At 36.5% G+C, this 27,374-nt stretch overlaps 1 protein-coding gene and 1 long non-coding RNA gene across 3 annotated transcripts in view; both read left to right on the plus strand.

Moving 5' to 3' along the window:
• Nucleotides 1–20,110, plus strand: part of OTOG (otogelin) — a 95,514-nt gene extending 75,404 nt beyond the window's left edge. The window contains exons 42-56 of the mRNA XM_031614007.2: nt 320–458; nt 2,445–2,639; nt 3,465–3,677; nt 4,568–4,672; nt 4,973–5,083; nt 6,343–6,444; nt 6,881–6,979; nt 7,725–7,765; nt 8,848–8,923; nt 9,850–10,028; nt 11,186–11,290; nt 11,689–11,808; nt 12,581–12,626; nt 17,257–17,336; nt 18,608–20,110. Coding sequence (XP_031469867.2) covers nt 320–458; nt 2,445–2,639; nt 3,465–3,677; nt 4,568–4,672; nt 4,973–5,083; nt 6,343–6,444; nt 6,881–6,979; nt 7,725–7,765; nt 8,848–8,923; nt 9,850–10,028; nt 11,186–11,290; nt 11,689–11,808; nt 12,581–12,626; nt 17,257–17,336; nt 18,608–18,808 — 1,812 coding nt within the window. The 3' untranslated portion in view covers nt 18,809–20,110. The remainder of the gene's footprint in view (nt 1–319; nt 459–2,444; nt 2,640–3,464; nt 3,678–4,567; nt 4,673–4,972; nt 5,084–6,342; nt 6,445–6,880; nt 6,980–7,724; nt 7,766–8,847; nt 8,924–9,849; nt 10,029–11,185; nt 11,291–11,688; nt 11,809–12,580; nt 12,627–17,256; nt 17,337–18,607) is intronic.
• Nucleotides 20,111–21,408: 1,298 nt separating this feature from the next.
• Nucleotides 21,409–27,374, plus strand: part of LOC149917750 (uncharacterized) — a 45,006-nt gene continuing 39,040 nt past the window's right edge. For both annotated transcript variants that reach the window (XR_016467238.1, XR_016467239.1), the window contains exons 1-2: nt 21,409–21,748; nt 24,079–24,210. This is a non-coding gene — a long non-coding RNA (uncharacterized LOC149917750). The remainder of the gene's footprint in view (nt 21,749–24,078; nt 24,211–27,374) is intronic.

Here is a 27,374-nt window from a genome sequence, read left to right on the forward strand (position 1 = left end):
TGCATTTATCATTTCAACTTTTGTATATTGTTGAGTTTGATGAACAGGAGGCCAAAAACAGACAAAAGCATAGAGGAAGGAAGATCAAAGTTCAGTGTGTAATTATGTCTTCTGTTAGAAAATTTGTATAAGCTGTTGCTTTGGCATTTATAATACGTGAAACAGAAGAATATAGGGATGTCTCACTTTTTTTTTTTTTTTACTGTCAGCCAAGAACTTTTTACTTTGTTGTTTGTAGCTGATATTTAAGAAGTTCAATCTTTTTTGCTACGTACCAGGGTCTCTATGAAAATATGTTTTTCATTTTTCTCCTTTTTAGGTTCCACCTGAGATATTCTGTGATATCTGGGTTCAAGATACCGAGTACATTCAAAACCCATGCGTCTCACTAGCTGCCTACGTGGCAATGTGCAACAAATTTAATATCTGTATAGAATGGAGGAGCAACGATTACTGCCGTAAGTATTCTGCATATATGTGTACCTCTAATGTTTGCTGAGACAGAACCTACCTAGTAATAAGGATTTCCGTAAATTGAAACTACCCGTGTTCCCTGAGTTCTCACATACTTTGGAAGTTATTATTGAGATTATAAATTCAGCAGCTTTTATCATATAACTCAAAGTAGCATGTAGAAGGAATCATGCTCATTATGTCCATTTCACAGATGGAAAAGTTAAGCTGAAGAGACTTGCTCAGTGGCCTGTCTCTGGCTTGTAATGTATTTAATGGTGGAAATTGAATCCTCTTCCATGCAGTGTTCATTTCTCCTAGTCGCTATTCATTAATAAAGCCAAAACATAAGAGAATTGGTTTGGAAAGGAGGAAGCCACAGAAACTTCACTGGTATTTTGAGCTGGCACTTCGAGTCTGCTTGATGCTTCTCCAGAAAGCTGCATCTTGACTGGAGAAAGCATTGTAGTAATCAGGAACCTTTGTGATTAAACAGAAAGTAGGGAGTAAAACCCTAAGAACTTGAGGATCCCATGAGAATCCATTTCCGAAAGGCCAAATGGAATCTGTAGTTGTCAGTGATTCCCTAGGAAAAGTTGTATGCAGTGATAACCCAGAGAGGTCTGCAGTTTCAGTACTCAGAAAGGGAAAGACCTGTTGGTCAACTGTGTTCACCAGATCACAGAATTGATTGTGCATAGTAATCGTAAGAGCTGCCTTGTTAAAAGTGATTTCAGGTGAATATCTGCCTACAGGCTTCATGTGGACGTGTCATAATGAGCTGCAAGTTAAACCAGTAGTCCTAGAGTCTAAAGCTTAAAAATGGTCAGATTTAAAACAAAACAAACAAACAAACAAAAAACAACAACAAACCAGCCTCTTCACCTCTTCAGTTTGTCTGGTTTTTACTAGCAAAAATCAATTTTAAAAGATACCTTGCAAAATATATCTGTATATACAGTTAAGTACTGTGCCCACTGTGAGGTGATGCATACTCTTATTTTTATACCACAGTGACCTCTGGTGGTTCATGCCTTTAAAGGAAGAACCATGAAGTGATATCTGGATTTTGTGATTACTGTGCATCGATGTGCTATGGACTGATTTTCAAAAGCCCAAGCTTTTCTATTTACAGGGCTGTACTAAGTATTTCCTTACTTAGTGGGGCATTATTGTCATTTATAACAGAGAGGAACTTAACAGAATTGACCTACACTTTAATATATAAAATGGAATCTTCTTTACTACTGAGCAGGTAGTCTCCTGTGTGAACTGAACATCATCACATTTACCATCGTTCCAGATTGTGTTACTGTGTGACTTAAATAGCCATACAAGATAAGGATCCTATTGGCTATTCATAGAACCATATTTGTAGTCATTTTCTTTTCATCACATTTATGTAGCTTGTATACAATTGGCATTTAAACACTATTTTGAACCAATGAAATATCATAGTAAATTCTCAAAAAGTTATTCTGACATATACCCATTAGATACCAAAGAATTTACATTAAAATTGTAATGAATGTTAAATTTAATTCTGTTGATTGACTTTAAAATAACAAACCTCATCCATGAGAGTAATTTATGTGGACGTCTGCTAAATATAATCATGAATTCATCCCATTTTTTATTATTCAAGGTAAAACAATGCTGAACTGGAGTTTACATTTACCTCTTTTAGTAATAGACTAGGCTTTGTCCTTTAGCAATCACTGTTTTCTTTGTCCACTGTGAAGTACTTTGAATGTTTAAAAACACTGTATTACCAATCTTAGGCAGACCAAAGTCTAAGAAAAATGAAGTAGAAGTGCTTGCAAAATATTATGTTTGAATTCATGTAGAAGGTCTGCGTCAGTGTTTTAGGTTAGCAGATCCAACTGAGTTGGCAAACATCACAAGTTGACAAGGAGACAACAGTGTGTTCCTTTAGGTAGTACATGCTCATGTGACTACATCTTCAGATGAGTGATTTCTTTCCTTTCTAGCCTTTGCCTGCTCTGAAAACTTCTCCTATCAGGCATGTATAGCTGCCTGCGAGGTTGCAGAGAGCTGTCAGAATAACGAGGTTGCTGCTTTGGACTCAGACACCTGCTTGGTGTTGACAGAAGGCTGTGTCTGTGCTGGAGGGACCATCCTTCACCGAGCTCACGGTGCTGTCTGTATTCCTGAAGAAAAATGTGGTATGTTTTGATGTGATTTTCTTCTTTATTATCTACAAGTTGGGGGTCAGATTCTTCACAATTAATAAATTCACGCCTGGCCTGATGTTGTGAAGGTTTTGCACGTGTTATTCAGTTGAGGATTCAGGGGTTTCAGTAAATACTAGCTTTACAATTGAGAAAGCATTAAGTGTCTTTGTGACATACCACTTTGCTTACTTCTCTGAGCTGAAAGATGCTCTTCAGAATGGTTGTTTTTGCTTATGTGCTCCATTACTGGAATTATGGTAGTCTTAGCCCGCTTTTCACCTAGCCTTTTGCCAAGGAGTCCAACTACTGATATTAGGTGGCAATCAAAAGCTTTTCAACAGTTAATTATATGGTTTGAATTATTTATGTATTTTGTTCTTTTTGTGTTCATTTATATTTATTCTCATTGCAATTCTGCTTGAAGACACCATATTGTGGATAAATACTTAACACAAATCTTAAAGATGCCATTTATTATAAATAAAATTGCATAGAGCACTATAATTAATAATAGCTTTGTCCTGTGTGAAATACAAAAGCAAGTTATTTTCGGATCACAGCTTTAAAAACAAAGAACTGGATTGGAATCTTAAGTACCTAGCTTTGCATGGGAGATACAAAGCAAAGTGTAGGCCCTGATCCTCAGGAGGATATTGATTGTCTCACTTTCCCACACAAATTTGGTCTCAGACTGTCTCCTCTTGGTGTAATAGGTGATGCCTTAAAAGCTCTCCATACCTGCTGTGGAAGAAAATGCTGATCAAAATTGGAAATAAAAAAGAATTACTTCAATTTTCTGTTGTCCTCATTGTCTAGCTTGTACAGACAGCTCAGGAGTACCTCATGCAGTAGGTGACATCTGGAAAACATCTTTGAGTGGATGCTGCATGGAAGAATGTGTTGACACTGAGACTATTATTCCAGTGGAGTACAACTGTTCCGATAGCCACAATTTTGACTGTCAGCGATTTGCAGAAGTGGTCTTGCTTGTTCCTGGTGATCAGACATGTTGTCCTCAGAAGATCTGTAGTAAGTATTCTTTAATGGTTACGATTAGATTACCATTGTTGTTAGACAACCAAAGGATGGGGCCCCGGGCAGCCTGGTCTGGTATTAAATGTGGAGGCTGGTAAGCCCTGCATGCAGCAGGGGGGTTGGAGCTTCATGATCCTTGAGGTCCCATCCAAGCCAAGCTATTCTGTGATTCTCTGATTATGCTGCTCACAGAAATACACAGATAACCTTTCCTGTGGTTTGTTGTCCTGTTACTCACCTCATTTTTGATGCTAATGATAATTATCTGAATTCATAGGTTGTGTAGAAAACTGTGGAAACTTTATATCATTGACTCAGAATCTAGTGGGATTTATCAGAGAGGTAGGAAGAGGAGACAAATGTTAAAAGGAATTAAATATCTCTGTGATTATTTGGTATGACTTTATTTATCTCAGCAGTACAGTCTAGTGATATGCTTTTAACATCCAAATACAAATCAGCGATAGAAGTAATAATTAGGAAAAAAAGATCAGATGACTGTGTATGTGCTTTACAAATTCAGCAGTAAAAAAAAAAAAGGTATAAAAGCTTTTATTCATATTTAGGTTAGAAAATTCATCTTCAAAACAAGTTGCAAGGAGTTTTAGTCTTTTTGCCATCTGGGTTGATATAGTTGTGGTGAATTTTCCACTGGAATTGTAGTTTTTAAGTGGAGTTTCCAAGACAACTCAACTGTAGTTTGATTTTGCCTCAAGAGAGTGAGGCTAGACAATTCTGAACATAGTCTGAGGAGTTTTTGCTAATTTGTTGTGGTTACTCAGAGATTTGTGTTATCAGGCTGCAAATACTGCTTGCCACTCCTCCATTTATAAATGCATAAAGAGGTTTAGATTTTTTTTTTTTTCTTTCCCTTTATGAAATAGTTTGTAATCAGAGCCTATGTGAAACCCTAATCCCAGAGTGTAATGGCTTGGAAAAATTGGTCACTTATTACAATGAAGAATCCTGTTGTCCCAACTATGTTTGCGGTAAGTGACAGTAAACTAAACAGATTAACTTTTAAGCAAAAAGGAACCTAGTATAGAAACCATTTTTAAAATGTCAGTTTACAAATTTTTCTTTCATCTAAAAACTCCTGGTTGGAGTATGCCTCAATAGGTGCAGACATAATGGAGTCCCATGTTCAAGGATCAGGTGAGAATGTGTACATCACTGTCACAGAGAGCACTGTAGTATTTCAGCTCTCTCTCATTTCTTACTGATGTAGCATTACAAAACGGGAATGATGTACTTCACATAAATAAATAAACCTGTTGTGCTTGTTTCAGAATGTGATCCAGCAAAATGTGAACCAATGGAACACATGCCAAGCTGTCAAGAGGATCAAACACTTATTGCTGCTCGGGTGGAGAGTACATGCTGCATCTCCTATATATGTGGTATGGAATCCTGGCTGGTTGAATCTCTTAAGAGTTTTCATGCATGCAATGATATCTGCTAAAACTTAGCAGTTAAGATTACTCGTACTTTCTTGAGCTCTCCCAGCACAGTAAGGCTTGAAAGTGGTTAAGGAAATGGGCATTAAGTTTATAGGACATAGGTAATGACAATTACCATCAAGAATCATAGAGTGGCTTTGTGTAGCTGAGTAGTATTTTTAGGTCAAGTAGAGGATGGGTGGTGTACTACATGAATGAATGATTTGCCTTTGATCTTGGCCTTTGAGAGACTGACCATGCATAGTATGTGACTGTGGTTGTTTGATTGTTTTCTCTAAAGAAAGACTGAAGTTACATATGATCTGGCTCTCTGTATCCTGTTGTTGTATCATCTACGGCCTATTTTAACTTGATGACAAATATCCTATATAAGAGTATTAAGCAAATTTGTTCAGTTTTCTCGGGATTTGGTCCTTACTAACTTATATAGTAATAAAATTGCATTTTTGGTATCAGTTTAGGAATTCTATTTGCTATCAAGTAGTTGTTTTCTTTATGATATTAAGTTTATAATTATATATCCCATATGTTTCTCTTGAATGGGTTCTGTTTTTGAATATAGATTTCTGTGAATCACAGACTAATTCATTAGCATTTCCATGTGCAAAATTTGAACCTTAAAAGAGAACAAGAGAAGTCTGAAATACACTTCTGTCATTTACAGTATTCGGGAAGCACTTTGAACATGTGACAGTAGTGTTCACCTTTGACTTTTTTGTCTATCCATGCAACATCCTTGTGTTTCTTTTTTTGATATAATGAGTCTTTGAACTGGTATTTACACAGAATATATCTACTGAGATTTTGCCGTGTGTTTAAGTGGGAGGATAAGACTGGGATCACTTTTAATTGCCTTTAATTGAGGATCAAAGATACTGTATTTCTAGCAGAGGAAGCATTCCTGAAAATAGGTCTTGGTTGGAGAGTAAAAACAGCAAAGTTTTTCACAACAAAAAGCGTGGAGAGAAAGTCCTGTTCACATTACAGTCACTATATTCATTATTTTTTTTAAGCAGATGACAAAGAAAAGGCAGGCTGCACTGAAAATCAGCATCTTCTGTACGGAAGGAACAACTTTACAGTACATCTGCTCTTTTTAATGTGTCTGTGAGGAACTTAATGGGCATGTGTTTCCTAGGCAGTGATAAAATTTCTTCCTGTGTTTTACATTTAAATAATTGTTTGGGTTTTTTTTCTAGCATGTGGGGCTTGCTCTGATCAAATACCCAAATGTCAAGAAGGAGAAGTTCTTATTGTGGATGACAACACTACAGAAAGGTGTTGCCCTACCTACCAGTGTAGTAAGTTTGACTTGATTTTGTTATTTTAGGTAATAGAGAAATTTTGTAGTGTGGATGTTCAGTGCAAAAAAAAAAAAAAAAAAGGTGGATTAGAGATACAGCTTCATTGTGCATATGAGCAAGCAATCATCTGTTTACTCTTTTAAAACTTCATGTGTCTGAAGCATAATCTGAATATCTGTATCATGGAGACAAACTTCATACCCCAAAGTCTGGAAATATTTTATTTTGGCTTATTTTATTAAATATTTATTTGGCTGTGTTAAATATTCACTACTATGGCTGTGTGAAGCACATTTCAATCACCAGTCTATTCAAGTAACGTGTTTTCTAAAGGTATTAATTAAATAAGCCATTTAGTATCTCTTGATTCGTATTTCTACTCATCAAAATATGACAACCTTGTCTTTACTGGACTTCTTTTCTTTAATTTTAGTTTGTGAAATACATCGTTGTCCTGAATTCAAATGCATGCTAGGCATGTCTTTGGTGGAGGTATGGAGCCCAGAGAAGTGCTGCCCCTTTCGGACATGTGGTAAAATGACTAATTTTCATTTTAGTTGCCTTAGACAATAAAACACAAGAGCTTTGGCAACTTGCATTTAAGTCTAAAACTTTACTAAATACGTGAGCAGATGATGATATGATGTGCATACAAGCCAGTTCTATCAGGGTGACTTACTCATGAACAGATGAGATTGTAAATCAACTCATGGTAAAGAGCTTGAATCTGCTTGGCTTGTTTTTTTCTTGCTTCATGAGGATGATAGCATACTATAGAATTTGTCCATCCAAAATGGGTGACTTCCCATCTTGGCAATTTCTAAACAGTTAGTAATTTATTTATGGCTTAAAAAAAAGGGTGAAGTGTTCATGGGTCAGGAATTTGCCAGTTTACAAGGGTGGCAGTGCATCTATTTATTATGCCCTAGACACAATGCTCCACTGCTTTGTATTGCTTATGAGGTCTGTCAACAATGCAAGGGAGCAAGAGGCTACAATGATCGTATTTTTATCAACATATTCAGACTGTGGATGATAAAGCACTGCAATTTTTTCTAGATGGGTAAAGGTGGTCACAGAAGCTGGAATTCGTTTTTATGATGGATTAGCAACCAGACATAATTCTGGACTCCCCAAGTCATGTATTTCAAATAGCTGCAAAGCTTCTTCAGTGATGACTCGAAAATGAGGAGTTTCTGTTTTCTCTGATGCTCTGTTTAGAAGAAATGGTATATGGATTTTTAAACCATTGTTTCTGTAATTGTGTTTTGTTTTAGAATGCTCATGTGAAACGATTCCCAAACCTCAGTGCAAACTGGTATGGAATCTATCTTATCTGTCATAATTCTTTTATAATTTTCTCATGGAATCAATCAGTATTTTATTAAAAATTAAATGTGGAATGCTGTGTCATTTACTTTTATTGAAATCATTTTACTAGAAGCTAGATCACTTTTTAAGAAGTCAAATTTAAATGTCCTGCAGAATAAAATGACTGTATGACACTGGTATTTCTTCAGATTTTTTATTGCCTATGGCCCCTGAGTATTCATGGAATGGAACTACTTTCATGCTTTTGAAGATATAATTTTGTTCTTTAGTTGTCGTACAGTGCATCAGTGTTTTGTTAATCCTATTTGTCATGGTGACAAATAGTCAAGTCAGTACATGCTTATCTGTAGCATGTACTCAAATCATCGAGTCACCAGTGTTTTTTAAGTTGTATTCCACTGTGACTTGTTCTGCACTACAAAAGTGCTTGTTAGCATTATTGAGTTAGATTCTATGTCAATATCAGATATTTTATCCAGAAAGCAATGCTGCAAAGGGAATAATTAATGAAAAATCTAATTGGAAACTCTCTGGATACTGTACTTAGATTTTATTGAGGATTGCTAGTTCAAAAGGCTTTGCAAATGATGTTGTTGTTAGTACTTCCATCTTATAGATGAAGAAACTTAGGCACAAGATATTACAAGATATTAGGAAAGTCTTGATTTTCATCTATGTAAATCAGTAAAAATGACAGCCATACAAACGTAATACTACTTGTATCCGTTCAGATAATCCATGCAAAAATAAACTCCATATTGCCTGGAGAGTTCTGTATAAAGGCAAGCTACTGCTTTTTTTTTTTTTTTTTTTTTGGTCTTAAATGTTTCCTGTACTGACACCAATAACGGCTCCTATTTCAGATGTAAAACAAAAATAACAAATACAGTATTTGCTTTTCATTACTAAATTAAATGTCACTATGGAAGAGCAAAGTGAATTCCAAAGTAGTTACTGGGTGTCAGGAGATACTGCTACTTGAATCCCAGAGGAAAGGTGTCTAAAGTAAAAAGATACAGATGAGCAAACTGTCATTCCACTTCTCTTTTTCTGCTTTTATATCCATAGGGACAGAAACTTCAGATAGATGAACAGTTTCAGAACAGTTCAGAAAATATATGTAACTGTGTTAAATACAAATGTGGTAAGTCCAGAAACAATCTAATTCAAAGAAATACCCTTTCAAGTGTAAAATAAAATTAGTAGTTATAAATTGGATGTTTGAGCTCTGTACATGGTACATAGGAGGAAAGAATTGACTGACATAATTCACAAATAGCAGGAAAGGGCAAGAGAATAGCATCACTCACTAAATACTTGGTTGATTATAGCCTGTCCTTGGATTCTGTTAGTTCCTGTAGCAAAGTCTGTGCACAGAAATAGTAGACAGAATTTGGGAAATGTTGGGTGGTGTTCACTGAGCAGTCTGTGCATTAATGAGCTGGATGGAGAACTCCAGCAGAAAAACTAAAATCCATACTTGATGTCTAGGAATAGCCCCATTAGGCCATTATGAAGTGCTCAGGAACTGGTTAGATACACTTACATGTTTTATGTGAACAAGGAGATAGTATTCAGTGCCATGCAGAGCTCATCTTGGAGCATGACCAGTAGTGCCAGAGAAAACTAATTCTGTGGGGCACACAGTTGGCTGACAGTTGAGATTGTCTTTGCATAGATTTCTGCATCAAACATACATACTTCTGAGCTAATTGTGCTCTATTCCCTCCAAAATCAGTGGGGATAAATAGATATTTACCAGGCACAATTTTTCTTACCATAAAGCAGAATTAAAACCAGTTGAAGTCTCTACTGTCAATTTTGTGGTGCTGCTGATAAAATGTTAAATTCATGAGGAGTTATGTTTGAAGTAATTTGGCAACTGAAACTGAAACATTAGGCTATTATTACTAGCAGTTTATATTTGAAAATCTCTCCCATAATTCTTGAAGACATAGGGTAGCTTCTTCCATGTCTATTTCACTCTTCGAAGCATTTTTATTTAATGTTTTGATACCAAGATAATTTTACTGGTGTTTTTTTTTTTTCCGTGTGTGTTTTTTCTTGTAGTGAGAGACAAAGTTTGCCTGAGTAATGAGAGAGGTGTGCTGCTACCTGGACAGACAATTGTGGAACACAGTCTAGATGGCATTTGCCATATTTCTTACTGTACAAATGTGATTGATCCTTCCACTAAATACTACAGAATAAACACTTCTTCAGTAGCCTGTGCTGTCAAGTGCAAAGCTGTAAGAAATTCAGATTTTAGACATGTATATTGTGACTGGCGTTCTTAATTACTATTTTTTCTTGAGTAGATTATAGTCATGAGAACAAGATGGAAAAAGTAACTATGAGACCCCCTCTCCCCCATTAATTTACTACCTATCTTGGATAGAAGTATATTAAAATCTCTCTCCCTTCACTGTTTTCCCAGAATATAGATAATCTGTTTATGCTGTTTTTGTTTCTGTATGTTGAACGTCATAAATTCATAGTGTTTTATTGTGTGATTTACTCACTCCATAAATTAGCCATTTTGATGGGTAATAAATACCATAAATGGATAAAATACCAGGTGCCTGGCTGAAGCACAGAACAGATACAATTAAGTCATAAATAACAGTATATTGCTCCCCTTATTTGATCTTAATTTTCTTAAAACTGCAATTGTATTTAGGGAGAGTTGAGCACTAGCCCAATGGAGAAATGGCTTGAAGGTTTGGACAGATTTATTCTCACTGAGAATAAAGAAAGTGACAAATTCTGTTACCATCTCATGTATTTGAACAAGCTACTGCAGAGACCCAATGCTCAGCAGGGTCCCATATAGAGTAGCAGTGGACTAAAGGACTAATAGCTACTGCCATTGTGCATCTTTAGCTGTAGCTATGTTGTGCTGGCACAAATTGCCAGACATAGCAGCCATTAGGCCAGTAAGAACTGGGAAGAGAATAATCAGAAGAATTTTAAAAGTGATGAAAACAGCTACATTAAATTTGGAAATGATATCTTGGTGTTTTTTTTTTAAAAAAAACCATGACACAAAACCAGGGCAATGTTATATGGATTACTTTTTAAATCATGTTTTTGTTGTCTAATGTGTAAAAAGTTAAAATTTCAATGGTTGTTGATGTAAATTGTCAGACTAACTTTTAAAAATTATAGAAAGACCTTAATTCTCTGAGCTGGAGCTTCTTCTCATTTTTGTTAACATCAATGGTATTTTATATTTTATACAAGGTTCCTGAACATACAGAGCATACAAACACAAGCTGTGTGCTTTGAAAGTTATTTAAAAACTGTGCCTAAAATAAAATACCCCTAAGAAATCTGCCCATTGCTTTAATAAAATGTCAAGTTGCACAGTGGTTTCATACAAGAAATAATCTGTTTACTTTGGCAGAACCAAGTCTATCAACCTCCAAAGGATTTAACAACTTGCTGTGGTAGCTGTAAGAACATATCATGTCTCCACACTTTCAACAATGGCACAGTTTCCAATTTTAAGGTAAGTTTATAAATCCCTCAAAGTATTCAGAAGTAAAGGAAAAAATCAGATAATACTATACATGCATTCCCAAATAAATTGTGCAAGGAAGAGATACTTTTGGCTAAATACCAGGAATAGTTTTGCATTTACTCAACATTATTTTTTGGAGTGTCAATCATATAGCTGTCTACAAGGATTAAGGGATTTTGATACATTGGAGAATAATAGCTTGACTATTTTAGTGCTTACATGATGTAGTAGACATTAAAATAACTTTAAGGTGCATCTAAATCATATTCTGCTCTATTACTTTTGTTTCAGACAAAGTTGGATTCAGTGGAATCGTATAATAAATATTTGTAGTACTGTTTTTGCTGAGTTGCTGAGTATAGATTCTGTCTTACCATTTTTAACAGCCTGGTACTACTTGGATTTCAAACTGCATGAGATACGAATGCATAAATACAGCAGTCGGATCGGTTCTGGTTGCATCTTCAGTTGGCTGCCCACCCTTTAATGAAACCGAATGTGTAAAGGTCAGTGCTTAATACGTTGCTTACATTCCACCTATGATTCATGATTTCATGAAAAGATTAACATTGACAAAGGATTCTCTGACCTCAAGAAGGGAGACATTTGTAAGTTCTTGCAATGCCTGCAGTTTTGTCCAGATATCTGAAGATGAAAAACTCTAACTATACATGTATAGCATGCCACTAGACTCCCTATGTACACAGCTGGAGATGCCACATTCTCAGAAGATATTTTCTCTTCTCCTGGAGGTTTGTAACATCAAACTAGTTTTTCATGCAGCTGTCTGAACTTGGATGATTTTCTGGGTTGAATAACTTCATAACTGACTTCATGTGTAGCAATTTGATTTATCACGGTGGTAAGGAACGTTGAAGAAAATGAAAGATTGTCCAAATATCATTAAAATTTTCAACATTCAGACATAAGGCTTTTTGGACTAGATTTGCAGGGGAAGCAACCGTTCTTTTAATTTATGAAATTATTTTAGACCAGCAAATGTATGCAAGAAACAATTCCATTTCACTCTAATTCTACGTTTACATGTACACAAGCAGGGAGCAGTCCTAGAATAAGTAGGTGGTTATAGTTCTTACTGATAGCAATGGATTGGTTCTTCGGAGAGTCTTTTGCCCATGCAAGGTTATAAAGATATATATGGTAAATTTGTAGAACTTTCATAATAAAGATTTTCCTAATAGCAAGGACATGCAGATATATGTGAACAAATGTTTAAAAAAATTGACTTTTTTTTCCCCTGTTATCTTTCTTGATCAGGTTGGAGGCTACGTTGTACCATTCCTGGAAGGATGTTGCAAAACATGTAAGTGATTAATGAAACTCACAAATTTCTACTCATTGAGACTCACCACTGTCTGATCTGTTGTTAATTTAGAAATATGTTTGATTCTTTAATGCCTGGAAGCTTGATTCTGATCTCAAAAGATGTCCTCTTCCCAATCTCATTTATGTGAATACTAATGAAGCTAATGCAATTAAATCAGAAAAAAGTGGTTTAGCACTGAAGGATTTACTCCACTGACACAGATTATGGCTACCCAAGTCTCTAACTTTACTATCTTAAGTACTTTCTTCTTCTCATGTAAAACTCTTAAAAATAACAATTACTGCATCTAATGCTACTATATTTTGGAACGTGCCTTAAAAATGCTTTAGGTACACTCACATCTTCATATCTGATTAAAAAAAAAGAAGAATTGATTTATGCTGTTTGTAAGTTAACGCTGTAAATACTTAACTAATTTTAATATAGTCCTGGATTCTGTTAATAGACACATTTCAAAAGCTTTCAAACAATGTGTTTTAAAATAACTTAGAAAAAAAAACATCCTTACCTGATACCAAGATCTGTTTTGATGTCTATAGGAGCTAGTACAGGGGTTCTGGAAAAAGTAAAATAATTATTTATAGAATGTTTTCTAAATTTGATAATTCTCAACTACAAACCATGGGCTAAGTACCCTTTTTCTTCATAATCCTGGTACATAACTGGGGCTCATTCACCGCATGAGCCAAACACCTAACCTGTAGAATTTAAGTTCTAATATTTGAAGTTGACAACCTTAAAAGCAGTGTAAAAGGAGATTTGTTTTACTGGACTGTATTATATTATTTTTTTTTAAAGTACAAAATTCTCACTCTATTTGCGTAAGTGGGTGGAACAATGACCTAAGAGCTAAGGATAGGAGATAAATACTGTAGGAGAGAGTTGGAGAAATGTGCAAGTATATCCTACTGATTGGGATGGGACTTGATTGTGACTACCAGATATGACATCATATTCAGAGTTACTGCAGTGGGACACACTTTTTCATTTCATTTATTACATATTACACACTGTGGTACAGAGCTTGAAATTGTAGATCTGCTTTTTTTTTCTGCTCCTGATCCCTGTAAGGTAATAGTACTACATCTTCATGATTTTTCATTGTAATGGACCTGTGCTTTAAGCACTTGTTCCCAGTTCTTTAACTGTCTCTCGATTGGCTCTTTGAGATTAGTTTTTGAGATTATCTGACATTTCTGTTCAATGCCTTACCAGCCAGACAAGCCAATTTCTGAACAAAATACTTATTAACACAGCTAAAAATCTATTGAGCTGATTCTGATTTTCAGCAAGGTAGAAGATACTCCTAATATATTTAAGAGGGATCATAACCACACTCTTAAATAATTAAGACAAAATAAACTTTTTAATGTAGGGCAGAATAGAAAATTAGTGGTTAATAGAAAATTAACCACTTAAAAATAGCCACTGACTTTGGAGATTTGCATTTACAAGTACGTTCATGTTGTTGATTTCACAGCTCTTTATAGATAGCATGGCCAGTGAATCATGTAGTTAAGTCTGACTCAGAACAAATCTGGCATGAGAGTTATCAGTCAATTGTTATTGTGTGAGACATTTTATGAGAAGAGTTATCAGCATGCCATTTTCTTTTGGAATACTTTATGATTAGAAATCGTTGTGATGTTTGCTTTCATTTTAAAAAACGAAGTCGTTTGTGTAAGCCTCAAGAGTTCCACAAAGATCCAAAAAGTTTTTTTTACCAACATGGCTCGAGAAAAAAATGTACTATTTTTTTCTTGCAGTCCCAGAGAACAACTTAAATTTGGGATACTAGTTAGTCTTAGTTATACTGACATAGATCAGAAATAACTGTTTTGAAGACATCTGGGCTTGAACCAGTTAAAAAAGTAAAAGTAATAGATCCATGATGTAATGAAGCATCCTTAGCAGTATGTTTGAATTGTTCCTGATTTTGATGTTATGCTTTGCAAATAACACACAGGCTTTTTAATGTTAAATTCCTTTCTCAAATATGTTGAAATCTAATAGCTTCAAAGTGTTTCATATTGATAGGGAATCCTTTATAATATATGAACTGTTCAACGTGTAATATTCTTACCAGGTTCTTCCGTGTCAATGCTCCTCCCATTCCCTGTTAGCCCAGTCACTCCTACAGCCTATGCTAGCTGTAATAAAGGTACATTTTCCTGAAATTACTAGAATCAACCCAAACAGCATCATTGTTGATTTCCAACAATGTACTCCCTGATAGGAGCATCAGGCCTTATGTTATCCGGTTATACCAAAAGCTGCAGTGTAGTAGAGCTGCTTATGGTTCAGAATGGCTCACATTGTGTTTTGGTTTTGTTCTTCATTTTGCACTGCGTGGGCAGTGCATTGTTGTTAGCCAACAATATACTGTTGGTGGTAAGCACTCGCGTAGTCTTTAGCTTGCTGCATGTGTAAATTATTGTCTTTGGAAAACGTACGCTAATTCCATTATGTGTCCAGCGCTGTAGAACATAGACTCTAATGGCTTTGCTTGTTAAAGTTAGTTTAAGAAATAACTTTTTTGCATATGCTGTTTCATATAGCTTTGCCTACAGTGGCGTATTCAGTAGAAGTAGCTCATTTCTTTCCCTGCCACAGTAAGGGCAGTTTACTGAAAATAGCAGGCCTGTGCTTACTCCATGAAAATTGGAGCTTTTATTTCTTGTGTTTAATAGATAACTTCTGGAGTTGTAACATGGTATGAATGCAGTTAGCTTGGCATTTATTTTGTGAAAAAATCTCTCTGTATTTCTGTAAGAAAAACAATATTGACTATAATTTTGTACATTGCTGAGTGACACATATTTCATTAAACTACACTCCTGATTCTAGGAATACTACATTGAAGTCTGTATTACTCCTTTATATTGACATCTCTTTAAATGACAAAGCTGTTGAATCAACTCAAAAAGAAGGAAGGAGTTTTGACCATAAAGAACACGAAAAAGAAATTCATTAACACAACCCATATAAAAAAAAATTCACATGTTTTGAAATGCTCTTAAGTATACCATATTTAGAGCTCATTAAAAGCCACTGGACATTAAAATACATACATGGAAATACTTTATATATTTACTTCTATGTGAAATGTGATGCAGTTTTGCTGTAGCCCAGATGAAGTCATAGCCACAGCTGCACTGATTTCCACATCCTACACACCATGTGTAATGTAAGAGAAGAAAGTACATGAAAAAGACTGAGAAACATAAGACAATGGTGAGTTTTTTATATTCAGAAGTCTTTTTTTCTTCTTTTCTCAATTTCTTTTTTACCTAAGCAAATATAATTCAATAATAGTTGAGCACTAGCAGCTATTTCTGGTTGTAGATGTTAATTTCCTTCCAGGAAAGTTCATTGCTATCCTTTCTTTCAGATTCTAGAAACTTATGCTATGCCTAGAGTCAGTAGCAAGTCTTCAAGTCCTTATGTTGTTTGAAAAGTGGGGAAAAAAAAAAAAGAAAGAAAGAAAAAAAACCACACACCCCCAAAATTGACAAAAACATTTCTCTTTTGGAAACAGTTTAACCTGATTTGACAGTGATTAGAGCAGCAAACTGGATGTTGGGCATAAAGATGCAATAAAACTCAGTTACACTTTAGTATTAGACACTGGTAAAACCAGTGAGTCTTTAATTGCCCTTGCTTTTGTGGAGCTAACACCTTTGGTTTGCTTCGCTGAAAGAAAATGCAGTTTTCTAAGTAGAGAAATGTAGGAGTGCATCATGCTGTATAAAATATGTTAAACTGTGGAAGCTTTTATAGTAGAATGAACTATTTGTTTTTCTTGCAGATCTTCAGTATGATGTGATTTCTTCAACATAGAGAGGGTCACCTCGAGAAAATACTGTGCTTTCTGATTTCAGACAACTGAATTTTAGACTGAACTTTGTTGCTTTTCTTCAAAATGCCCAGGATTCTCTCCTTAAGTCACGCTTAACTGCTTTTATTTCATTTCTTAATTTCTTTATATTTTTTTTTATTTCATCACATACTTTGTAAACACTTTTGTGAGATAAAATGTGAACAGAATGCAAATGCGAATGTAAATAAAATACTTAATTTATTCAGCTATGTTCTTTTTCTTATGTAATAAAAATATATGGAATCCACCCCCCTGCTCCCTCTGGTTACTTTCCCTATTTGCTTTCAGATCCTGATGTTGTGTTCATTATAAAACTTATTTATATCGCTGGAATTTGGTTATTACTATTAATGTTTGATTTATTTAATAGAAAATGCATTTTATGCATCTTGAACAAGCCATCTCACAGGAATAATTGATCAGTTTTACAAAATTTTGTGAAAGAGAGCATAGGCTTACTTTGTAAAAAGCTTCTGAATAAAGAATAAAACTTTCAGAGCTACAAGATACTGGAGATACAAGGAGATGTATTTTAATGAGTGAACTAGAAAGTTTTAAAAGCAGTGACTTCAATGCAAAGTATAGCTAATGTCACAAGAACTTCTGAAGAGATGTATGGGGTATATTCTTTGCCTCTTGACACCGTAACACATTCAGGAGTGTTCTTATCTCTGAAACGTTAAGAAATTTGAGCTCATATTTTTTCAATCAATGCCCATTTTGCAGGTAAGGAAGATGGAAAATTCTGTAAAAAGGTGACTGTTAGGATGACTATCCGCAAGAATGACTGCAGGAGTAACACACCAGTAAGTAAATAGCTATTAAAATTTCTCTTAATATGATGATAATAAGAAAAATAGAGTGAAAGAAAACAAAAATTTCACGGTGCTACTGTCTGCATCTCTCTGTATCACGGAGATGGAAGTTTGTGTTTCCTTACATTATCAGCAATCATCTTCCCAATTAAGAAAAATGAGGATGCTTTTGAACACTTCTAGGCTGAAGTTAATTTAGTGCAAATCCTAGCTCTCATCTTACCCCACAATGCAATTAGTAGGGTACAGTGCAGTTAACTTTAATATAACAGACACTTGCCAGTGATATACTGCAGTTGAAACTACTGCAGATGTGTTTAATTTTCCGTCTGTCCTGGGTTAAGTGTTTCAATGCCATCTTAAATGCCAACAAAGAAAGGAATCTTGGCTCCTGAAGTTCATCTTTAGACAGCAGCATGAGCATATTGTGATATATATAGGAAGAACGAGGCGCTATCTGTATGTCTACTGAATGATTTATGGTTGGAAGACACCAACCTCTTGCTGGGCAGTAAGGCAACGTGAGCAGTAACAAGAGTGCAGATGTCTTATGTGAGATGTGTAAGAGCACCTGAAAAAGCTGTAATAGAAGAGTATAGCATAACAGCTGTAACCTCCAGAGTGACACTGAGTACATTTTGCAGACTGAACTGTTGTACAGCCGGAAAATTTAGTCTCAGTGCTAAGAAATGCATCAAACAGCAATGCAGAACCACATTACTGAACTTGAAAAAATTATGAGTTTTGGTGTCTTTTTTTGTGACAGGGCGTCCTACTGTTCTAACATAGTGATGATTCTTGGCTTTTTCATTATATTCCTGCTTACTGCTGCCAGCATATTAACACCACATGAGTATATTGCTGAAATTAATACTGTAGGAAGTTGCTGGGAACATTGAGTGCCATGTTCAAGCCACGGTTGCTATGAATACTTTTAAAATCAAAACTGAAGTTGTTTCTTTGCATGTATTAATAGCCAAAAGCTGCTGTTACTGAAATCATCAGGAAAGTCATCATTAAGCTCAATGAGATGAAAGTTGAGACATATCTAGGCAACAAGCTTTAGTGTTTATTTTTTACTCAATTGAAGTGGAATTCTATAAGAGGATAAAATAAATACCTACTTTTTCATTGCTTTGCAGATGGTTTGGGGTGCCTAATTTCTTTAGACTTTTTTTTTTTTTTTTTTTTTTTTTTTTTTTAGGAACTCCTAACATTTCCTAATGCTTAATTTTGTTGGTATTCTTTATATTTTTTACCAGGTGAACATTGTTTCATGTGATGGAAAGTGCCCGTCTGCAAGTATATATAACTACAACATCAACACATACGCAAGATTCTGCAAATGCTGCAGGGAGCTCGGACTACAGAGACGAACTGTGCAATTGTATTGCACTAGTAATTCAACCTGGGTCAGCTATTCAATCCAAGAGCCTACAGACTGTTCTTGCCAGTGGTCTTAAGAATAAATAAATACAAGGAAAGTAACCAGTCCAGCTGCTGCTAGGATAAGATAATTTGAATGTCTGTAAAAAATTGACCAGCTTAATGTTAAAAGATAAAGGAACAAAAATATTTTTGGATTTTCCTCTATTTCTAAAGAATGGGTTTGCGTCATTTGTGTTGGGATTTGTCTTCACTTCACAGGCATTATTTTAAGAGTTCTTGTGATATGTGCCAACTTAAAAGGTGATTTATATTTGAAACACCTCAAGGGAAAGAACACCACCTATTTTGTTCTCTGAGGCTGACCCAGTGCTCTGAGCCACCCATTCCTGTTTTAAATCATTGATACATGGGTGTATCTAGCAGCAGTCTACTATTTTGAATGCATTGCAATGCTGCCAATACATTCAGTGTCTACTAAGAAAAAATGTTTGGACAAAATGAGAAGAATTTTTCTGTTCAAAATCATCTTCCTAATGCAAAATAGAGTATGAATGGGAAATGAAGATACAGATATTATTTTTTAATCAGGGAAATATTCTCACTATTAATAACAGTATGTAACATTCCCTGGTAATAATTTCAATATTTTGTAGTGTATTTTATAGTGTAGTAAAAAGTAGTATGGCCAACATGTAATGTATAGCACAGACAGATTGTTTTAGGTTAGTCATCAGTAGTACTGTTTTCTTTTTTTCTAAACAATATGATATAAACTGAAAATACAGAGATTGAACAAATAAAAACCATTTTACATTCATTTATATAGCTAACACTTTAAATGAAAATGGGCATCTTATGAAACATTTAAAATATTTCTTTAGCAGAATGAACTGTGTTTTACACTGATATTAAAGATGTGCAAATTTATTAGGGAATTAAAAAGCAGGATTATTAGTCTGTCTAAAAAAAAAATGTAAGCAGAAATATTTTGTCTTCTGTCAAGTGTTTGATATTGAAAATGTACAATTATAAGACTTGGAATTTCAAAACCAATTCTGTTGATGAATTTGAACAATTAACATTTTGTTGTAACAAACTACTTTTTTTTTTTCCCTCTAAGCTAATGTTATTGACCTGTTCATTCCTGACTAATGCCACCAAGATGCTGCAAAAATTTAGTTGTTTTAGTTTTGTAGATCACACTGTAGATAGCACAGTGATATGCTTAAAATTAGAAAACATAAAAATGGATCTCAGCATAACTTGGTAGAAAGCTGCTTGTGTAGTTAATCCAAAGAAAAATGTGTTGTCAAAACCAGTTGTGAACAGTTTTGATATTAATTTTTATACTGTACATTTCATTCTTACAATATCTAATAAACAACAAGGAGTCTTATTTTGTTACAATTAATTTTGCTGTCATTGTTGAAGCATCTTACTATGTGATTCAACATGCGATGTTTACTGATTTGTTTTTCAGCAGTGCATATGCTTCAGAAAACTACAAACTGAGGAGGAGGAAAATGCTGTTTATGGGATGCTGGGCCAAGTCTTCAGTTGCCTAAAATTCAAAATTGCGAAGATGAACTTCAGCCACTCTCTATACCAACTAGCAGATGTCATCTTAGAGGGTAGGAATTAAAGCTGCTTCTTTTGCTCTCAAATAAGGCATTTCTCAGTGCAAAGTGCCAAGCACCAAAATAAGAGACTGAAAAAAAAAACAAGAATTAGTCTAGCCACCATGCTTCCGTGGGCTCTTCTCTTGCTGCTCAAGCAATGATAAAATGCCCATTGCTTCCAGCACAAGGCAGTTACTTTGAAAGGCATTTGAGAGGCAGACATTTGTCTGCTGCTTTTAAGAGCAAGTGAATACTGGCTTCTATCAGCAAAAGTAGGAAGTAGAGCGTGGTGTCCAGAAGCCATAACCAAACACTGATTTGTTTCCACTTCAGGAATGAAATAATTAACATTGTGTTAAGTCCCTACTTCTGGATTTGTAAACATTAGGCTTATGCTGAGAGAAACAGGAGGAAAGATCCATACTGCTTATGGCATGACAAAGGAAGTCCCTTTACCCCTTGATTAGCATTAAATTCCTTCACAGATGCTTAGCCTGTCTGTCTGTGGTTAGTTCAAAGCAATCCAAGCCCTTCACTTGTATTTACCTTACTTGGTGTTTGCACAAAGCAACTCAGCTGGAAAAAGATTTGGCTTTCTTTGTACTTCAGCACCTTCAGAAGGAAAGGCAACCCTAACTGACTGAGGAGTTTATCTGAACCTTGCTTAGAGGAGGCACTATACTGCCTTTTGGTTACCTAGATGAAGTAGCCAAGGTAGGCAGCACTGAAGCTGTGCTCTTGAAGATAAATGCACTCTACCATAATGGTGTTAACTCCTGGTTTTTAGTAGTGCAGCAGGGCCCCAGGACCCCGAGGACCGGGCTGCCTCAGCTGTGTGCAACTGCACAGCTGTGTCAGGAAGGGTGTGAGAAGTTACATCTGCAACTCTTGGGCTCTCTGCAAAAGGTGCCTTGCTTTCCAGGCTAGCCACACCTGCCACTGGGCTGCCTTGCTTCTAAGAGCCATATGTTGGTACTAAGCGGTTCTTTGGTGGGGGGCACAGTGCCTCAGAAGTCAACAAACAAACCAGAATTTGAGTGCTAGTCCTGCAGACACTGGGTTGTTTTGGAGGGCCACCTCAGGTAGGGTAGGAGTGGAGGCGAAGGCTAGAGCGTGCCTTGCTGCCATGGGGAAGGAAGGAAAGTTTAACCAAGCATAAAGCAGGAGAACGTTTGTTCTGCTCTTGTGGACTCACTACATTTCTGAGAGGAAAGATGGGCACTGGGGGGCTGCAGCATGGAAGGGGTTAAGGTGCAGTCCAAGGCAGGTGAGGGAGCTGAGGCTGATGAGCCACAGCTGGAGCCTCTTTGTGTCCCTACAGAAAGGCTGGAGACAAGGAAGTAGGTGCTAAGGGGTGAAGCAAAAGAAGCATGGAGAGTGGGCTAAAAGGTTGTGGTGAGTCTTGTTTTCCTAAATTGATCTTTATTTTTAGGAGTGAGGATGGGGGGGACTCCTGGATTTTAAAACTGAGGAGAGGAATGTGGCCTGTGGGGCTTTCCTCAGGCCTGTCCTAGTGGGTTTGTGTGCAGGTATTGAAAACACGACCTTTTTTTGTTAGGAACGCTGAGTTCAAGTGGTGAAAACAACAGGGAAATAAATACAAATGCTGTTGGTGTAGCAATCTATTTGCTTTTAAGCTGTCCTGAACTTCAGTAGCTTGCTGGTGTAGCCTACCAGGTTCTTAAGTCTGCTAGATGGTGCTGGGAGAGAGGTTTACCTAGTTTCTGCAAATCTGTACCTGTGGTAATTGCAATAGGAAGGCAGCTGCTAATGCCTTCTGGTTTTCTTGTAGTTGTCTTTAAGGCAGCCTGCAGAAGCAGACTTCAGGAGTCAGATTAATCAGATTGCATAAATAAATGGCTTGTCTGGCTTCTGGCAGGTGTGACAGGGTGCAGTGTGAAGTTGTTTCTCCTGAACAAACAAAACCAAATCTAGCTTTTGAAACATCCTCTTTAGAAGCTGCCAACAAACTTTTTTTTTCTTCTTTTCTTCTCTGCCCCCTTGAAGAAGGTGAGGGGGGAATAAAAATGTGCAAAGTGTTTTTCATTCCTTTTTGATCTCTCATGTCCCAATCAAGAACTTACGGTTTAACATGAAATGTGTGAACAAACCCCAGTCTTCTGGAAACTGAGGCTTGATATATGTTCTTCACCAGCCTTAGAGTTTTACTCCACCACTGAGGGTTATATTCTTCTCACAAGCTTTTCTACACATGGATTTCTCTACCAAAGTTATTCCTAGTGCAGATATGAAAATACCTTAGGCTTATATCATGTTAAAATTAGGACTTCATATCTTTCCAATGCTAGGCTGTTTTACGTATTTAAATAAGATATTCATTAAGTTATTTGAGTATGAGAATGTTACTTCTTCGTTATGGTATTAATGTCTCATTGGTACCTCCTTTAAAAAACACTTCACTTGCGTTACTTCAAGTAAGCTTACCCAACTGTATGATTCATGGGACAATAGAATTGATTTGGCACCTGGAACTTCAAGTGTGATGAATATTGGCCATTAAGGAAGGCTTTTAAAAAGCACAATTCATATCACTATATTTCCATCTAAACTCTTACTGTCTAGTTTGTTGGTACATTATTTGGTCTCAGAGTAACAGCTTCTTGAGTAATGATTCATGTAATTAATGATACTACTGCTTGGTAAATTGATTAATTGGCAATACTGGCATCTGTTAGTCTATAGTTTAAAGTAAACTATTAATCACAAATTAAATAACTTTAATCTCCTTACAATGGTATGCAGTTCGTGAAGTCAGATAACATTCAAAAAATTTCATTCTCATTCTTACCTCTACCCATACCATCTTCTTTATTCCCAGTAAAAGTGTCTAGACATGAATAATTAAAAATGAGGTAACAGCTGCTATGCAAAGGGTGATTTGGGGGGGAAAAAATCCCCTCTCAGTGTGATGATATCTAACCTGTTTAGAAATAATACCTGACAGACTGTCATCCTCTCAGGTCTGCTTTCTGTGCAGATTTTGACCGAAGTTTTGATCATATCAGCTGACTTAGATCTGTGAATCAACTCTGGAAAAATGGCTCCCACTGACATTCATCAACGCTTGCTGAACATTTCTGGAGATAGTGCATGTGAGCACAGGGAGGCAGTGGGTAGCGTATTTCAGCAGTGACGACAGTGGGTCACCTTTGCTGGTGCAGATGCCTACAAGGATAGCATGCAGGCTGTTGTTTGTGTCTGGTGAAAATACATAGCTAATAAGGGTGACTGTGTTGAAAATCAGGGTTTTGTACCTGAGCATTTGCTCTATCAAACAGTGTTGTTGTGCTCTTTGTATCTGTTGTACGTGGAAAGAAATCGAGGGTGCATAGCAACAGGATGAGGGGAAGTGGTTTTAAACTGGAAGAGAGTAGATTTAGGCTAGATATTAAGAAGAAATTCTTTACTGTGAGAGCGTTGAGACACTGGAATAGGTTGCCCAGTGAGGTTGAGGATGCACTTTCCCTGGAGATGTTCGAGGCTATGCTGGATGGGGCTTTGAGCAACCTGCTCTAGTGGGAGGCATCCCTGTCTATAACAGGGGGTTGGAACTGGGTGATCTTAAAGGTCCCTTCCAACCCGAACCATTCTGTTATTCTTTCAGAGCAACCCAGTGTACTTTGCCTTATGTAGTTTTTCCTGTATGTCTTAAGGTAAACTCATTTATTTTGACAGCTGTACTGAAATTGTCTCTGTATCTCCAGAGCTAAAGAAAGTTGCCATCATCTGCCAAATCTTCAAGCAGGGAAGGCACAGCTAGCTGCATTCATTACCTGTCCAGCTGAATTTGGGAAGATGTACTGCATTTATCACCATTACCAGCTGAAAAAGATCTGGTCAGTGAAATTTAAAGTACTTCTGTTTTATGGACTTTTATAGTGTAAGCATTGGCTTGAAATCTTAGAATCCTGGAGCCCTTGTCCTGGGCACGATTGTCATCCACCAGCTCAGACTGCCCAGGGCCCCATCCAGCCTGGCTTTGAACACCTCTAGAGGTTGGGTATCTACAGCTTCTCTTGGCCTATGCCAGGGCCTCATTGCCCTTTGAGTAAAGAATTTACACCTAATATCTCACCTAACTCTCCCCTTCTTTAGTTTTAAACCATTCCTTGTTGTTCTGTCACTGTCAGACCATGTAAAAAATTAGAATCCCTCCTGTTTATAAGATCCCTTCAAATTCAAATCCTAAAAGGCCACAGTGAGGTCTTCTGGAGCCTTCTCATCTCTAGGTTGAACAACGCCCGTTACCTCAGCCTTTCTTGTACAAGAGGTGCCCTAAGAAACTCCATGCATTAGCAACATTCATTAGTTGTCACCTGGCCCCATAGACCTTACATGTTCTGTTTTCGCTGCTTTTCTTTCAAAATATGGTTTTAGAACTTTACTATTTGCGGTAGTTGCGGGTAGTCTTTCTACTCTGTCTCAGCCCTGTGTTGTGGACCTAAATAAGGAGCTTGTATCCTTCAGGTAGACTTAGTAGTTGGAGTCCTATAATTACCTACAATGTAAATGCATCCCTAAAGCTAATGCTTCATAAATACTGTACTTAATGTAATCTCTGGAATTAAATTCATAGCACTGTTTCACATTTGTTTCTCTGCTCTATGACCAGTGTGGGGGAAGAGGGAAAGTAGTGTTCTTAGGCTTTGTTTGGCTGTGTTGCAGCACTTCTAAATCTTCTGTCAACACTGGCATGATGTTGCATTCATTAAAAATGCATGACCTTTTTAAAGATCCATCTGTTATATAAATATAAATAATGCAGCCCTATATTTTTATGGTATGCTAATCCTGTGTAGCCATGGTCTAATTATCAAATGATTTCATGCTACCCTGGTGGCAGGCAACGTCCAGACCACTGAACACTTGCTATGGATCTCTTATTAAATCCCTCTTGCACAGTTTCATTCATAAATTTACCACGGCTTTTAAAACAAAATAGTTTGATGCTTATACAGCAATATCAAATAAGAGCAGTATGTTTCCAGAACGCAGCAACGTTTTTCAGATGCTCTGCTTCATGCATGACTGAATAATTGGTGGCAAACTCAGTTATTGCTTTCTTCTACCTTAAGTGGAAGCCATACTGCATGGCAGATAATGCATGCTGTTGTGTTCAAAGGCGAGACAGAGGCTTTGTGTGCAACTTGGCCATACCAAGCTGTGAAGTTTGAACATTTGACTGTCTACGTCAAGCTTTGTTTTGGTGATGGTTGTCCTAAGTCAGATGCAACGCTCCTGATCAGCAATTGTTTTTCTTGCTGTTTTAAGTGTCTTGGAGCTAGTGTAGATGTGCCAGGTCCTGGGATGCCCTTGGTTCTTGCCTTCTCTGGTGTTCCTTTAACGCTGTCCTCTATCCCAAGGGAGACAGTCAAAATTCAAAGAAAATGCCATTTTTGTTAGTTATGTCATTGCTTTATCTTTGGAAAAACTTAGAACATCACTTGATGGAAATGATTGGTGAAACTGCTTGTTTTTTTTTCTATAAGGCAATTTTTTTTTTTTTTTTTTTTACCGTTGACTTCAATGCAAAGAGCTTGCTCCCAAGTAACCATGAAATGAACTCCAATAACAACAGAACTATTAAGAACAGAATTGAAGTGCTTTGCCCAGATTTAGTTTAGATTTCAATTTAATCTGAATAGTTTAATGTCGTCTGTGCCAGTTTAGTGCCATTTGGTCACTTACAAGATGAGATTTGCAGCTTAAAATGAAATTCGTCTTTTTCTTGTGTTACTGAGAGCGTTCTTGTATCATTTTCTCTGGGTTCACATCATCCACCACTGTGGTGGTGGTGTTTTGTTTTTGTTTTTTTTTAACAAGGCTGTATGTATCTCATAAATGCATTTCTCTTTGGCTACAGTGAAATGTACAGAAATTCCAGACTTTAATAATAATCTGTTTTCAACAAAACCTGCTTCTAGGGTGGAATTGAACAGGATGTGTTTTACTTCTTTGTTTTTGCCCTGAGTGTTTCTGCCCTTGTATGAGGGCTGGTGGGAAGCTAGCATGCAGTACACACAGGCTTTGGTGTTGTGACATGGAAGAGCCCCTGGCTTTTGGGGTACGTGGGTGCACCAAAGGCAGCAGGGAGCATCAGATGCAGGTAGCAGGGCTGCTGGCCAGGCACAGAGGGAATGGCCTGGAGGAAAAGCCCATGAGCAGACTGGAAGTCTGGATTGATTTCCCAGTCTTTCTGCAGTTTGTCTTCTGCTCAATGAAATGTTTGTTATTTCAAGTACTTGCATATTCTAGTTTAAGCTGCCTGGAACAGGCAAAACACATTTTTATTAACTTTTTCTGTTTGCCCAAATAAATCTGCTTCATGTAAATCAGAGCTAGTAGCACCACAGGGATGTTTTCACTCTTATGTTACTAGCATTCTTGGTCTCCTTTGAGCATTTAACAAAGTAATTTCCATCTTCTCTGACACAGCTAATTCTGATGTAAGTATTTGTAATAAGCTGGAAATTTCAGTGAGTTGAATGCTTGCTCATGGAAGTGTGACTTGCTGGTTGCTCACCAGATCTGTTACCACACCATTTGGAGCTCAGAGTAGTTAATGTCTGTCACATACTGTCCTGAAAATCCAGAACCCTTTAAGAAGTTTTTATAGGACATGGAATTCAAGCAAAATCTCTTCTAATTAATTTGGATGAGAGGTGGCTGGAGACCACTTTGAAAATTTTGCAGGTAGTGCCAGTGCTTAGTCCTGCTTAAACAGCGGGTCATGTCCTCAGGTGGCTCGACTGCCACTGTCAACAAAGGCTATAAAAACATAGAGAAGACAGAACAGATCTTCTTATATATAAATATATTATATATATATATTTATATATATATTTGTCTGCGGTGCCCCAGTGTGCCAGTCTCCTTTGCGTATTGTCTGAAAACTACAGTGATAGAGATGATAATAGACTTCCAGAACTAGAATTTCAACACTCACAGGTATTTTCTCCTTGTACCTGTTGAATAGTTCACTGAAACACCTTTCATTTAA

This window comes from Phasianus colchicus, chromosome 5 (genome assembly GCF_987193195.1).
Source record: "Phasianus colchicus chromosome 5, bPhaCol1.hap1.1, whole genome shotgun sequence".
Lineage (NCBI taxonomy): Eukaryota > Metazoa > Chordata > Aves > Galliformes > Phasianidae > Phasianus > Phasianus colchicus.